Source organism: Nycticebus coucang, chromosome 7 (assembly GCF_027406575.1).
Source record: "Nycticebus coucang isolate mNycCou1 chromosome 7, mNycCou1.pri, whole genome shotgun sequence".
NCBI lineage: Eukaryota > Metazoa > Chordata > Mammalia > Primates > Lorisidae > Nycticebus > Nycticebus coucang.
Window position 1 is genome coordinate 8,509,398 of NC_069786.1, and position 16,050 is coordinate 8,525,447.

General features: G+C 42.8%; 1 protein-coding gene and 1 pseudogene across 2 annotated transcripts in view; one reads left to right on the top strand and one right to left on the bottom strand.

Annotated features, from left to right (window-relative positions):
- The window catches only part of UGGT1 (UDP-glucose glycoprotein glucosyltransferase 1), a 122,213-nt gene extending 112,280 nt beyond the window's left edge, over nt 1-9,933 (bottom strand). For both annotated transcript variants that reach the window (XM_053596793.1, XM_053596792.1), the window contains exons 1-2: nt 9,718-9,933; nt 2,632-2,767 (exon numbers count right to left, since the gene is read on the bottom strand). In XM_053596793.1, coding sequence (XP_053452768.1) covers nt 2,632-2,767; nt 9,718-9,775 — 194 coding nt within the window. In that variant the 5' untranslated portion in view covers nt 9,776-9,933. The remainder of the gene's footprint in view (nt 1-2,631; nt 2,768-9,717) is intronic.
- Nucleotides 9,934-14,420: 4,487 nt separating this feature from the next.
- On the top strand, nt 14,421-15,731 carry LOC128589923 (single-pass membrane and coiled-coil domain-containing protein 1-like; annotated as a pseudogene).
- The last annotated feature ends 319 nt before the right edge of the window (nt 15,732-16,050 follow it).

Genomic DNA, 16,050 nt, shown 5'->3' on the forward strand with positions numbered 1-16,050 from the left:
GTTACTTCATGGACAACTACAAAGCTATAATCATAAAACATCAGGTCCAACATAAAAACATGCACAGGAGGGCGGTGCGTGTGGCTCAAGGAGTAGGGCGCCGGTCCCATATGCTGGAGGTGGCAGGTTCAAACCCAGCCCTGGCCAAAAATCACAAAAAAAAAAAAAAAAAAAAACATGCACAGGAATATTTGTAGACCCTAAGGGCTAAATACAAAGAAGGCAAAAAGGTTTGCAGTGGCTACATGCTTTGAAGCATGGAAGAAGATTCTGACCCTTCATCCTCATCAGATGGACAGGGTGCCGCAATCCATCAGAGTCTAGCACAGACATACGAGGGAAGAATGGTGGCCTCAGCTAGCTCTGGAGGCCAATGCAGAGTAGATTCTAATAAACAGAGCTCATGTCTGAGTTGCCTACATGTTCCATTACTTTGGCAAACTTATGCAAATAGCCACATGAGAAGAGCCTTGAAAAGAGTGCACCCAATGGCAAATGATCAGGAGTACCAAGAAAGGAAGAGAAGTATCCGAAAGAGAAGTTAGTGAAGGAAACATTATATCCTACCCACTTCATAGTGACCAAAAAACCTGAACAACACTGAGCAATTAAGTATGACAATTTTAGCATTCTTTATCAAAAGCCCATATATATAAGCCTTAAGACCTTCAGAATCTTGGCTTGGTGCCCATAGCTGAGGAGTTAGGGCACCAGCCACATAACACTGGGGCTGGCAGGTTTGAACCCAGCCAGCACCTGCTAAACAACAATGACAACAACAAAAAACAGGTGGGCATTGTAGCAGGTGCTTGTAGTGCCAGCTACTTGGGAGGCTGAAGCAAGACAATCACTTAAGCCCAAGAGTTTGGGGTTGCTGTGAGCTGGGACACCGCAGCACTCTACCAAGGGCAACACAGTGAGACTGTCTAAAATAAAGAATCTTCTAGGACAATGTACAAATACTAAGAAATTAGCCTAAATAAAATAAAAGTGGAAGTAATGAAATATAACTCAGTTAAGAATGTTAAACAGAATATCACCAAACTTTTGTTACAGTTAACTAGACAAAATTACTCAAAGTGATAGAACACCTCAATGACTTAGATTTATACCAGACAAGTCATCCAAAATAAGAATAGCAAAAGGAAAAAACAAAAAAAAAATGTTCAGTTATTTGAGGTCCAGCTCAGGCAGTCTGTCTAGGATCTTAACAGACCTTTAGTCACTTCACTTTTACAACCATTCTGTATTTAATAAGGCACTCACATTTGGGGAGCTCAACCCATTTACCAAGTCAGTTACTGTAACGTTTTGGGTTGTGTTTGGGGTTTTTTTGTGTTTGTTTTGCCAGTTCACTGCTGAGAAAAGGGAGGCAAAGAGGAGTGATGAAAGAAAGTCTATTCAGCAGAAAGTCCATTAGCCTCTGAGCAAGTCTAGATTAGTTCTTACACATCCCACTTTCCTACTGGTCCTCTTGGCAACACCAAATGAGGCTTTCTCCTTAGGAAGTACAACCATTGGTACACACAATCAACACACCAAAACTTCATTCACATTTTTCTAGGGACTAAGAGAAAAATTTTTGAAGACAAAATTCTAAATTGAAGATGATGAAGGCAGACCACAAAGTTAACTAAGTCCCATGACAGTTCAAATTTCTAGCACTGTCAAACACTGAGACTTACCAAATGCTTGCTGTTTAATATACCTACATTTAGATTGTGGAAATCCAAAGACACTCTTTGAAAGAATTATCTTTAAGTCATAACTACACATTACTTGAGATACAATAAAAACAGGTTAGCCATCCATAAACATATAAAACCTGGCTATAAAGGGAAGTATCTCATTATGCTTATATTATAAACATATTATAATTAAAAAGCACAATTAGAATGTAAAATATCCCAAGAAGTCATTAAGTATATTGTTTAATCAATTTTAAGACATATCATTGTTTTATGAGAAATGCTACCTATCGGGCGGCGCCTGGGGCTCAAGGAGTAGGGCATCGGCCCCATATACGGGAGGTGGCGGGTTCAAACCCGGCCTCGGCCAAAAACTGCAACATCAAAAAAAGAAATGCTACCCATTATAAGGTGAAGATAACATCTTGACTTCATTATAATGCACCCTGATTTTGGAGATGTTAGAACGTGTACATCTTATAACAGATAAAACCTGGTCATTTCCTCAGACTTCCCCACGTACTCTCATCTTAGGGTCTTCTTCCAAGTTCTTAAGAGGAGCATGTCCTCTTTCTCCCACCTTGCCAAGCTCTCTTCTCTTCCTTTTATTAACCACCTCTTAGAACTTGCTTCAAATAAGGAGAAAAATGTAAGTATAATTCTACCATACTTTAACACTTTTCTTGGAAGCTGACATAATAATTTAACCAATTCAGTATATTCATCTAAAGAAATTCCCAGCTACCTCTATGAATCCATCCAGCCTTTGTCCTACTAGCAGACAGACCCTGTGTCCTAACAGCTTGTACACAGCATGTAACTCAGTGCACACTGAAAGAGGCTCTTCATGCATTTGATGATAATCTCACTCCCTAAAAAGCTCCTGAATGTTCACTGGCACAGACTGCTCAAATATGTCAAAGGAAAAAAAATGTCTTCTTACCTGGCTTCTAACAACAATGGCGTAGAAAACCACTTTGTTGTGAGAGAGGTTGTAATAGCTTTTGAATCTGCCTTTACTGAGGAGAACAGCCATAGTCCAGCCAATACAATCAGAAGCTCCATTTTACAGCAAACTCCTAAAAGGGAAAAAAAAAGAAAAAAGTTTTGCTACAACGTAATGTTTAAAACTTAACACTTGGACACATAAAATAACAATCTTAATACTAAACAGACACAAAATAACATTAAAGTTACAGAAATAGAAAACTTTTGAAATATAACAGTATTCAATATCAAGACAGTCCAGTGGATACCTGCTGAGGGACTGACACATAACTAAAAGCGTGTAGTTCACCAAATTCTTTCCTACAAAGGATCCACTTCACTTCCTGGGGAGTCTGTAATACAGAGGTATAAAAGGCAGTTGGGACTGGATGCAGTGGCTCACACCTATAATCTCAGCACTGTGGGGAACCACAGCAGGAGGACCACTTAAGGTCCAGAATTCAAGACCAGCCTGAATATGGAGAAAGGGGAAAGGGAGGGGAGGGGAGGGGAGAGGAAGGGCGGAGGGAGGGTAATTGGTGGGACCTTACCTACAATGTATCTTACAAGGGTACATGTGAAACTTACTAAATGTAGAATATAAACGTCTTCACACAGTAACTAAGAAAATGCCAAGAAGGCTATGTTAACCAGTGTGATGAAAATATGTCAAATGGTATATTAAACCAGGGTATGGTGCCCCATGATCGCATTACTGTATACAGCTATGATTTAATTAAAAAAAAAAAGACCAGCCTGAGCAACACAGTGAGACCCCATCTCTACAAAGAATAAAAACAGCCAGGCATAGTGGTGGTCACCTATAGTCCCAGCTACTTGGGAGGCGAGGGCAGGAGGATCACCTGAGCCCAGGAGTTTGAGTTTGCTATGAGCTATAGTCATGCCACTGCACTCTTGCCCAGGCAACAGAGCAAAACTCTGCGTCAAAAATGAAATTAAATTAAAATTTAAAAAATAAAAAATAAAAGTCAGCTGGTGGCACATCGGGTTGCACACAACCATACTTTATAAAGCATGAGAATAAATAAAGCTGAGATCGATGAAAACATAAATGAAGTATGTTAAGGGTTGAAATGCATCCTGCAAAAAAATTACATTGAAGTTCCAACCCCTAGTACCTCTGAATGTGAACTTATTTATAAATAGGGTCTTCACAGAGGTCACTAAGTTAAAACGAGGCCATTAGAGTCAGCCCCAATCCAACATGACTATTTTAAAAAGGGGAAGTGTGGACACCCTGACAGACACGCACAGAGGGCGACCATGAAGTGAGCGGACACCCTGACAGACACACACAGAGGGCGACCATGAAGTGACGCAGGGAGCCTTGGCAGATGAAGACAGAGGCAAACACGGAAATTACACTGTGAGCCAAGGACGGCCTGGAGCTCCCAGAAGCTGGAAGAGGCAAGGAAAGATCTTTCCTTACAGATTTCAGAGGGAACATGATCCTGTGACATTGTGATTTAGGACTTCTAACCTTCAGAACTATGACATATAAATTTCTACTGTTCTAAACCACCCGGTTTGATGCATTACAATAGTAGTAGTAAACTAATATAATGGATCCCAAATGTAAACTCAGAAATAGGTTCTGAAATTAGGAAATATAAGAATTTAGTAGGCTCCAAGGCCAACTATCCTAATCTACAAAATGAGGAAGCTGGGGTGGCTAGTCAAGTGGCATGACCACCGAATGCAGGCCTGCCAACTCCACAAGTGGCCTGTCCAACCTTGCCAAGATCATCAAAGACAGCAGCCAGATTGTTTCAGAAAAAGGTCTCCAGCTGCACTCTCTGATCTGATTTTTCATCCCAAAAGTGTTCCTAACTGAACCTAATCAGACTTTCCCTGAGCCTTATAAAGTCAGCATCCAAGCTCTATCCATTTGAATGAGAACTAAAAGGGATCTTCAATATGTGGGAAGCTGTAAACGATTCATGTGCTTCTGAATGTTAGTTAGCTCTGATAAGGCTCACTCCAGTCTCATCCCATTTCCTCAATAATGTTTATAAAAGCTATGGTTGTCAGTGTAACCTGGCTTATTGTACCCTCAATGAATCCCCAACAATAAAAAAAAAAAAAAAATCTATGGTTGGAGGGAAACCAGTCAGCCTCTTTTTACAAAAATCATTATCATTGAAAAAAAAATCATTATCACTGGTGCTAACACCCTGTTTCACATAACTCTGAAGAACAATGATCAAAAGCAGAATAAATTATACGAAATACAACAGTGGCTATTAGAAGAGTTTTAAGGCTGGGCATGCTCACACCTATAATCCCAGAACTGTAAGAGGCTGAGGCAGGAGGATCACTTGAGGTCAGGAGTTCAAGACCAGCCTGAGCAAAGCAAGACCCCATCTCTACTTAAAAAAAAAAAAAATAATAGAAAAATTAGCTGGGCACTGTGGCAGGTACCTATAGTCCCAGCTACTTGGGAGGCTGAGGCAGGAGGATTGCTTGAGCCCAGGCATTTGAGGTTGTTGTGAGCTAGGCTGAGACCACAGCACTCTAGCCTGGGCAACAGAACAAGACTGTCTCAAAAAAATAAAAGAGAAAGAAAGAAAGAAAGAAGAGCTTAAGTTCAAGTACTGCCAGGTTCTTCAAAAACAAAACAACTGCTTATAAACATCCTATTTACAACATAAAGATACTCTGAAGTATTAAAAAAAAATCAACATTTGGGGCGGCGCCTGTGGCTTAGTGAGTGGGGCACTGGCCCCATATGCCGAGGGTGGCGGGTTCAAACCCAGCCCCAGCCAAACTAACAAAAAAAAAAAAATAGCTGGGCATTGTGGCAGACGCCTGTAGTCCCAGCTGCTCGGGAGGCTGAGGCAAGAGAATCGCATAAGCCCAAGAGTTAGAGGTTGCTGTGAGCCGTGTGACGCCACGGCACTCTACCCGAGGGCGGTACAGTGAGACTCTGTCTCTACAAAAAAAAAAAAAAATCAACATTTGTAAAGCCTGCTATAAAGACTCTGTGGAAACAAAAGAATACACACAAAAAAATAAAATCTGCTGAAAACAGAGCTAACCAAAGTAGACTTTTGACCATGAAACCTGCTAGCAGTCATTCCTGGTTGGGGGAGGAAGGATAAACCCTTTCAGAATCTAGTAAAGTTACATTTCCCAGGGAGGAACAAGCAAGGACCCGGGTTTCTACATACAACTTCACATCACTCAAGAACTCTCTTTGGGGCTCGGCGCCCGTAGCATAGTAAGTTATGGCGCCAGCCACGTACACGGAGGCGAGCGGGTTAGAACCCAGCCTGAGCCGGCTAAGCAACAATGACAACTGCCACAGAAAAATAGCCAGGCATAATGGCAGGCGCCTGTAGTCCCTGCTACCTGGGAGGCTGAGGCAGGAGAATCACTTAAGCCCAAGAGTTTGAAGTTGGTGTGAGCTGTGACACTGCAGCACTCTACCGAGGTCGACAAAGTGAGACTCTGTCTCGAAAAAAAAAGAACCCTCTTTGGACTGTCCCTAGACACCCTTCCACACAGGCTGGCGGACTGCATCCTCAGAAACCTGCTCTGTGTGACAAAACAAACATAGTTTCTAAAAAGAGAAATTCTTTTTGTTCTGGGGAGCTGTGATCAATTACGGAGTTTGGTACTTATCAGTAGTTTAACCAAGAACGTGTTACCTTATTTCCTGGCCTTCAGACCATAAAGTAGGAAAAACATTATCTGACACCCGGGGTCACTTGTGAGAATGAAAAGGTAATACGAAAATCACTTCATTTAGTGCCAAGTAATATACCAGAATTGACAGTTATAGTAAAACATTTTATCATTAAAAAAACTATCTTCTGGGTGGCACCTGTGGCTCAAGGAGTAGGGCGCTGGCCCCATATGCCGGAGGTGGTGGGTTCAAACCCAGCCCCGGCAAAAAACTGCAAAATAAAAAATAATAATAAATAAATAAAAATAAAACTTATCTTCTGGCTCCGCACCTGTGGCTCAAGCAGCTAACGCGCCAGCCACATACACCTGAGCTGGTAGGTTCAAATCCAGCCTCAGCCCGCCAAACAACAATGATGGCTGCAACCAAAAAATAGCCGGGCATTGTGGTGGGCACCTGTAGTCCCAGCTACTTGGGAGGCGGAGGCCAGAGAATTGCTTGAGCCCAGGAGTTGGAGGTTGCTGTGAGTTGTGATGCCACTGCACTCTACCCAGGGCGACAGCTTGAGGCTCTGTCTCAAAAAAAAAAAAAAACAACTATCTTCTAAGTTTAAAAATGGCATGCCTCAAAAATACGCCTTGGAAATGTATCCTCTGTGCTTGGAGAAAAAGAAAAAAAAATCCTCAAAAGTCACTGAGTTTCTAAATTGGAAATAGCACGTGAACTATGTTCAAGCAGTATCACACTACTATGTTTACAATTTGTCCCGGACATAGACATTTAATCCTCAGAAGGGGGTGACTCCTGGTGACAAATTAGACATCACTGCAGAGTTACCCTAGGCAGACAACATATACATTAGGGAGGGAGCTGGGGGTATGACATAAGGCCCCCGAGGAAACCTTAGGCCTCACTGTGTAAGGCCTCTGGGGCTGGGCTAACCTAGCATTAGGTGCTTGACATGTACCGTGCCATCTAATCTTTACACACAACAATGCAGGGGGCTGAAGTTCCTTGAGGGCAACAACCACATCTACTTTGTTCACTAATGCTAAAAGCAGAACAGCTCAGTGCCTGGCACACAACAGATATTCCATAAACAGACTATATTAAAGGATGAAACAGTACCATCTTCACTTTAAAAATATGAAAAGTGAAACCTCAGAGAGGCTAAGTAGCTTGACCAACTAATAAACAGCGTGGACCCACAGTTTGCCTGCTTTTAAAGTTCTACAACACTGTGCTATCTCCCTTTGTTCTCTGGTGTTAATCTTCAGCGAAGATTAAACTGAGCGAAGTGCTGTATTGTGAGAACAGAGGCAAGCCCAAGGATTGTGGCCCACATTCTAGAGATAAAAGTGGTTAAAACAAGAACAGTTTCAACCTGAAACCAAGGCAGCAAGCCTGAAGCCAGGACCAAAGTCAACCAACCAACCAGCCTTACAGATCATAGGTTGGCTTTGAGGATTGAATGTGAGTGCCTTAAGAGCAGAAGTTTTGTCCATCACAGTCACAACACCTAGAATAATGCTCGCAACATACGAGGCTCTCAGAATAAACACAGGCTTCATTTATTAACGGATGAGTGAAAATAACAAGAACAAAGGAAATGTGGCACCAAGGTAAAGATGCTACAAAAAATCTACAACTATAAAACAGGTAAAAATGAAAAGCCCTGTGACATATCCAGAGATCTCCTTGGAGATCTTGGGGAGAGGAAAGCTACACATTAATGAAAAGCTTTGACACCCTGAACCCACATTCTTGATTCCACAGGTAATTCCAGAGGAAAAGGTTGTCCAGAGAAACAGAAGTAAGAAACTCACCAAAGTGGTCTTTTGTTTGAGGATGCCTTTGTTTTATATAATCCCTAGCTCTATCGCTTAAAATTAAGACCTTGGCTCTCTTGCTCATTTATCTACAAAAACATATAGGGACAATTAATAAAAATTAAGAGATATCCCTGAGTTTCAACATGTAAGGACAGTAGAAAGGGAAGCACCCCTTTCTGAGAAATTAAACTTTTCAAATAATTCAACTTTATACACATTTACTATATATACCTATTAGAAAAACAATTTCTTGTAAACCACATAAATCTAATTTCAGCTAAACGTAATTACTATACACCTGATATGAAAATAATCACAGAACTGCGGGAAAGTTCCAAAAGAAATTTCGCCATCAATGTCGCATCGTTTGTAACAACCTAGACGAATTTGGAGAACATTCTCCTCAGGGAAGTATCACAAGAAGGAAGGACAAGCAACACATGTACACAGTACTTAATTAGAACCAGGAAGTTAACACCGACATGCTCAAGTGAGAGAAAAATTCAATTAAATTCAAGTAGGTGGGAGGAAGGGGTTGGATAAATTCCCACCCTGTGAGTACAGCGCACTGATACACTGCACACTTCCTGGGTGAAGCACACACTATGTAAAAAGCTAACTATGTAAACCTAGTCGTATGTACCCCCATATTAATCTGAAATTTAAAAATTCTTTATAGTTCAATTTATTCCCCTCAAGCTAAATGTGCATTATAAAAGTGCCACACTACTGTACCAAGTATTATGCTTCCTACCTTTACTAAGTTTCAGCTAAGTTTATCAAAAGCAAGCCAAATAAGAAAGTCTACAATCATCCCAAGGTTTGTAGTGTTGTTCAATAGCTATTTCAAATGTCTTCAAACGCTCACAAGTGTACAAAGTATTTCAAGGAAAGAGGGCATTTTATACTAAAATTGGCTGGCAAGTACCTCAGTGTTTCCAAAACAGTTAGCATGGTAAGGCAAATGCTCCTTCTCAACTCTGGCGAGAAATGCAAAACAAACTGGAGATTCTGGCCAAGAACAGTTCAAATCGGAAAGTTATTGGCAAGGTACGCAGATCCGGTTCTGGGAGGTCTGACCGGATCATCCAATTTCCAGTATACAGCATAGTATTAAATGAAAACGACAACCAATATGCATCACTCGAATTCATTTTAAGAAAAACTGAAATCTCTAAAAAAAAAAAAAAAGAGCACGCTGCTCTCCAATTGGAGTCCTGCAAAGTGCAGGTTCTTAACCTGCTTAGGTCAGGCTTGTTCTAAATTCAAGCTAGGGCACTTCCCCTACTTCCTTCTGCGCTTGGGCACACGGGTCTCAAAGCTCTTCAAAGGCGGCTCAGGACTTCGAAGAGCGCCCGCCTCCACCCCTGCGGAAGAAATACCCTGCCCGGAAGACCTCTGAGGGCAACTCGAGGCGCTTGCAAACGGGGAGCCCCGGGACACTGGAGGGGAAACTGAGGAAGGGTAGAGGCGAAAGCTCCTGGTAACAAGGGCACGGGGTTGCCATGCGCCCAAGACCCTATCCCCATTCGTGAGGCCCCCTCCCGCCACCCTTGGGTACCTGTCACCAGCCGCGCAGCAGCTGCACACGCGCCGCTCGCGTCCACCTTGCTGCCCATGCCCAGGCCGCTCTTCGTTCGGCTACGGCGCCAGCGACACCACCAGGACGGGGCGGGGCGGAGGCAGCGTGCAGGCTACGCCAGTGAAGAGCCGACACGCGCCTTTCCCGCGGCTCAGCTGGCTAGCCCGGTTTGCAAAGTGATAGCCCAGCTGCCGGCCGCCCTAACACTTCCGCTTCCTACAGGCGAAGGCCGGAGGACTTCCGGCTACCGAGTCGGGCTCAGGCAGCCCAGAGCGTCACGCGGCCGCCATCTTGTCCCCGAAGGGGCCCCGCCTCTCCTTACTCCAGCCCTGGAGGTCTGAGGAAGGTTCCTCCAAAACTTTACCAGCTGGTGAGGCCAGGTAGGCGTTTTCAACCTTTTATTTTCCGAACTGGAATCTGGGACTGACTCCTTTAGCCTTTCTGCTAAAAGTGCAGTAAAGGACAAATTGTCTTCATGTTTCTGAGCATCTTAGACTTTATCCTAAACCCTAAAATTTTGTAGCTTCCGTTTCAAGGAACATGGTAAAAAGACTTTTTAAGTGTTAAGAGCCAATTTAGCTTATCATATTTGGGCAGTGGAGGCTTAGTCTGCAGGGATTATTTTGTCCTTTGAACTTTATTTTTTTGCATATATCTATCTCTGCTTAAAATTGTTTTAGAGTATGTGATACTGAACAGATCGTTTGACCCTCACATACAGAAATGATTACCTCTTTAAAGGGCGTCTTTGTAACTGTGATGTCGAAGAGAACTAACAGCCAAAAATACATTTAAAAGTACGTAATAAGTGTAAAATTTTCACTGACTCATAATTGTAGGACACAAACAGCCATTTTCCTGAAAGTGCTGGAAAGACTAAAAACCCTTTGTTCGGGCTCGGTGCCTGTAGCTCAGTGGTTAGGGCGCCAGCCACATACACGGAGGCTGGAGGTTCGAACCCGGCCCAGGCCTGCTGAACAACAATGACAACTGCAACCAAAAAATGGCCAGACGTTCTGGCGGGCACCTATTGTCCCAGCTACTTGGGAGGCTGAGACAAGAGGTCGTTTGAGGTTGCTGTGAGCTGTTATGCCACAGCACCCTACCAAGGGTGACAAAGTGAGACTCTGTCTCGAAAAAAACCCCTTTGCTCAATCTATTTTCTGTATATTTGTATGTCTGTATTGTACTTAAGAACTTTTATAGCTAACTATTGATTTTTCTGTTCCTTGCTAGAACAAAAGGAGTAAAAATAATTTTAAGGAGTTAACATGAGTATTTTAAAATTCTTTTTTTTTTTTTTTTTTTAATGAGGGTCTCTGTTGCCTGGTCTAGAATACAGTGGTAAGGGCAACAAGTATGTCTCTGTCTCCATATGGGCGGGTGATTGTGTCAATAGTTTGTTCCTTTTCACTATGAGTTTCCTACCTCTGGCTGCTGCTTCTCAAAATTTTCCCTTTGTCTTCAGTTTGTGCAGTTTGAATATAATATACGGAGGTATAGCACTTTTTATCCTATGCAGTATTCTCAGAGATTCCTGGATTTGTAGTTTGGTTTCTGTAACTAAATTTGGAATTTTTTTAATAATTACTTCAAATATATCTTCTGCTTCTTTTCTTTCTTCTGTTTATGGTATTCTCAATATGTTACATATTTTTTTTTTGTTTTGTTTTGTTTTTTGTAGAGACAGAGTCTCACTTTATGGCCCTCGGTAGAGTGCTGGGGCGTCACACGGCTCACAGCAACCTCCAACTCCTGGGCTTAAGCGATTCTCTTGCCTCAGCCTCCCGAGTAGCTGGGACTACAGGCGCCCGCCACAACGCCCGGCTATTTTTTGGTTGCAGTTTGGCCGGGGCCGGGTTTGAACCCGCCACCCTCGGTATATGGGGCCGGCGCCCTACCGACTGAGCCACAGGCGCCACCCCATATTTTTTAATTGTCTCACAGTTCTTGGATATTCTGCTCTGGTTTTATCATTGCTCATTCTCTTTGCATTTCAGTTTGAGAAGTTTCTATGGACATATCGTAGCCATGGAACTAGTCCCAACTGGTTCAACATTGTCAATAGCAAAATGATGAGTTGTTTTTCAGCTGGAAGCAAACCCTCAGGTTCCAGGTCACAAATATGCAAAGGTAAACCAAGCACGCCTTATTAGGACCCTTGACGTGGCTGGGACAAAAAAGTCAACTACATGCAGAACCTAAGTACCCAAACCAAGGAGTGCAGATGAAATTAAGATGCAAGGGAAGCCCTGTTTTGTTGCAGAATGAAATTAAGAGCCCGGAGCCCACCACCACCTCTCTTCAGAGCCTAATCAGATCATGCCCACTGCCATTTCCTGTCTCCTTCATTGTTACACTCTTCTTCTGTGGCTCATACCTGTACTGCCAGCACTGTGAGAGGCTGAGGCTGGAGGATTGCTTATGCTCAGGAGTCCGAGGCTTGTCTGACTGAGAATGAGACCCAACTCATGAAAAAAAATAGAAAAACCCAGCCGGGCACTGCGGCAAGTGCCTATAATCCCAGCAGCTTCAGAGGCAGAGGCAGCAGGATGCCCACAGCCTGAGTCTGAGGTTGCAGTGAGCTACGACACATTGTGCTCTGCTCCAGGCACAGGGTAGAACTCTGTCTTGACAAAACAAAAAAAAAAAACCTGCCATTAGACCCCAGATCAGAGAGACAGATTTGAACATTTCCTCCTATCTCCTTGCTGGTCAACCTTGCAGTAAAGCCTTTCTTAAAATACAGTGTCCTAATATTGGCTTTTTTTTTTTTTTTTTTTTTAATTTTTTTTTTTTTTTTGTAGAGACAGAGTCTCACTGTATGGCCCTCGGTAGAGTGTCGTGGCCTCACACAGCTCACAGCAACCTCCAACTCCTGGGCTTAAGTGATTCTCTTGCCTCAGCCTCCCGAGTGGCTGGGACTACAGGCGCCCGCCACAACGCCCGGCTATTTTTTGGTTGCAGTTTGGCCGGGGTCGGGTTTGAACCCGCCACCCTCGGTATATGGGGCCGGCGCCTTACCGACTGAGCCACATATTGGCTTTTATACACATGAGACAGGAGCCCATTGCTCAGTGACAAAATCTTCAAGCAAAATGATTCTTTCTATGTCTGTGTCTAGTCTACTGATGAACCCATCACAGGTATTTTCATCTATGTTAGTCTTTTGTTGTTTGCTTAGTTGTTCTGAAGACAGAGTCTAGCTCTATCACCTAGCCTGAAGTGCAATGGTGTGATCACAGCTCACTGCAACCTCAAACCTTTGGACCAAGTAATCCTCCCTAGTAGCTAGGAGTGCAGGCACATAGCACTATGCCCAGCAACTTTTTTCTTTATTTTTTGTAGACAGGGGCTCACTGTGTTGCCCAGGCTGGATTCAAACTTATGGTCCCAAGCAATTCTCACCTCAGCCTCCCGAAGTACTGAGATTACAGGTATGAGCCACTGTGCGCAGCCCATTTCAATTAGTATTTCTGTTTTATTTTGTTTTGTTTTACAGGAGAAAAGGCGTACATATTTATTATGTGCATGGGAGTGTCACAGAAAAGAAAACTCAGTAACCTAGAGATTTGATTTCTAGTATTTCCTTTTGATTTTTTTTGGTAGACATTTTATCTCTGTGCTTATGTTACCTGTCTCTTCCTGCATGTTGTCCACTTTTTCCATCACAGACCTTAGCTTATTAATTAAAGTTATTTTACACGTCAGTCTGATAATTCTAAAATCTTTGTTATATCTGAATCTGGTTTGGATGCTTGCTTTGTCTCTTTAGTTGTTCTTTTTTTTTTTTTTTTGAGACAGAGTCTCACTTTGTCACCCTCCATAGAGTGCTGTGGCGTCACAGCTCACAGCAACCTTCAGCTCCTGGACTTAGGCAATTCTCTTGCCTCAGCGTCCTGAGTAGTTGGGACTACAGGCACCCACCACAGTGCCCGGCTATTTTTTGTTGCAGTTGGCCGGGGCCGGATTTAAACCCACCACCCTCGGTATATGGGGCCGGTGCCCTACTCACGGAACCACAAGCACTGCCCAGGTGTTCGTTTTTTGTTTTTTTTTCTTGCCTTTTAGCATGCCTGTAGCTTTGTGTTGATAGCTACACATAATGTATTGGGAAAAGAAACTGAGGAAGACCAGGAACAGTGGCTCACCTGGGTAGGCTTAGCACTTTGGAAGGCTAAAGCAGGATGATTGCTTGAGGCCAGGAGTTCAAGACTAGCCTCTGCAAGATAGCAAGACCCTATCTCTACAAAAAAATAGTAAAATTCAGTGGACATGGGGGTGCACCTATAGTGCACCTATAGTGCACCTCAGGAGGCTGAGGCAAGAGGACCACATGAATCTAGGAGTTTGAGGTTGCAGTGAGCTATGATGATGCCATGGCACTCTAGCCTCGGCAACAGAATGAAACCCTGTCTCCAGAAACAGGCAAATAAACAAAAATCAAAACAGAAACATAAGTAAATAAGCCTTTGTGAATGGAAAAATCTCAAACTGTTTTTCCTCTGCCCTCACAGCACTTGTCACAGTTCTGTCACCACTGAGCGCCGTGGCATGCACCTATAGTTGCAGCTACTCAGGAGACTGAAGTGAGAACATCGCTTGAGTCTAGGAGTTTGAGTCCAGCATAGGCAACACAGCAAGAACCCATCTCTTAAAGAAAAAAAGAAGAGGAAATATGAAGGAAGAATCTGTCAATTTTGCCTTTGACACTAGAAAAAGAAGGGTCATTGGAGCTAGATCTTAAGCAGAAAGTAGACCACAAACTCCAAGCTTTAGAAGTACAGTTAAAGAACTGGACACCGGGTGGCGCCTGTGGCTCAAGGAGTAGGGCACCGGTCCCATATGGCAGAGGTGGCGGGTTCAAACCCAGCCCTGGCCAAAACCACAAAAAAAAAGAACTGGACACCACCAAGGATAATCTGACACAAAAATTTGGACACCCTAGTAAGACTCTGGCAATCCAAGCAGCCTGAGATGAGATGTGGACAGCAGTTCTGGCTCTCAAGTTCACTGCAATGGAATTGAATGTTTTATACAGCTATACCATTCAAGTATTTAACTGCTTGCACACTTACGTGCTTAAAAAGCTGCCAGACCTGGTGAGAGGTCTTCCCACCTTAGCCTCTTGCTTAGTCAAGAACAAGCACATTAAAGTTGTGAGGGAGTCTGTGCAGGGGGAGTGTGGGCTGCAAGAAGGAGGTATCCCAGCACTCTGTACCTTCTTCATTGCACGTGGGAACAAGGCAGGGCACTCTGCTGCTAAAGTATACTGATGTACATCAGGGACATCGGGTTCCTGATGACTGACATGGTGAGGAACCCGGCTTCACAGCATGGCTTGCTGAGGGCTGTTCAGATCACTGAAAAGGGGAAAGCAGTGAGAACCCCTGAAGAGCAAAAGTCATCCCTGAAAGAGTCGATACCTGTCAACCTACAAACTACCCAGGGATTTCAACTTCTAGTCATTTATCATGTGAGGTGATGTTAAAGAAATGATGACAATTTGATATAATAGATAATTTCTGTATCACCATGTAAAAAATGAAGAAGCTCTTTGTGTCATGATATGAAGTTATCACCAAGATGTATTGTTGCTTTAAATATTTATTTCCAAGATGTATTTGTAAGTGGAAAGGGGGGGCAAAAAAACAAATATGTATATGGTGCATATTAGTTTATATATCCATAAACAACTTCTGCAGAGATACATAAGAAAGTCGTATTAGTCACCATACGAGAGAAAACTAAGAGGCCACAGGGCAAATATAAGAGAAAGTCTTTTCACTGTTAGTCCATTTTGCACATTTTGAATTTTGAACCATGTGAATATACTACCTAGTATAAAACAAGCAATAAAAAACACCTAAAAAAAAGAAAAAGAAAAAAAGACAACTTGCTTTGTTTTTTTCTCATGGCACCTTTGTCTATGGCAAACAAATCTTACTTTGTAAACCTATATCTTACTCTCACTTTGTAAACCTATCTTTCTCTTCCTCAATAAACTTTAAAAAAGAAGATTTCTGTGATCAGACGTGTGTGGATTTCTCCCTCTAAGCAATCAGTTCTGCAGTAGATGCCAACTCAGCCCAGTCCAACTCAATTTTGATACTGTCTCAATATGACCTATCTAAAAAAAAAAGGAAAAGAAATGAACTGGTTCTCAATACATATTTCAAACATGTGCCAAATAAAATACAAAGAAATGAGAAGAGTCAGAAAGAACATGCAGATAGAGGTCACCAGGAAGGAACAGGTAACACCCTACAACCTGTCCCACATAGGAAACCAGACCAGGCTTGAGTGGTCTGC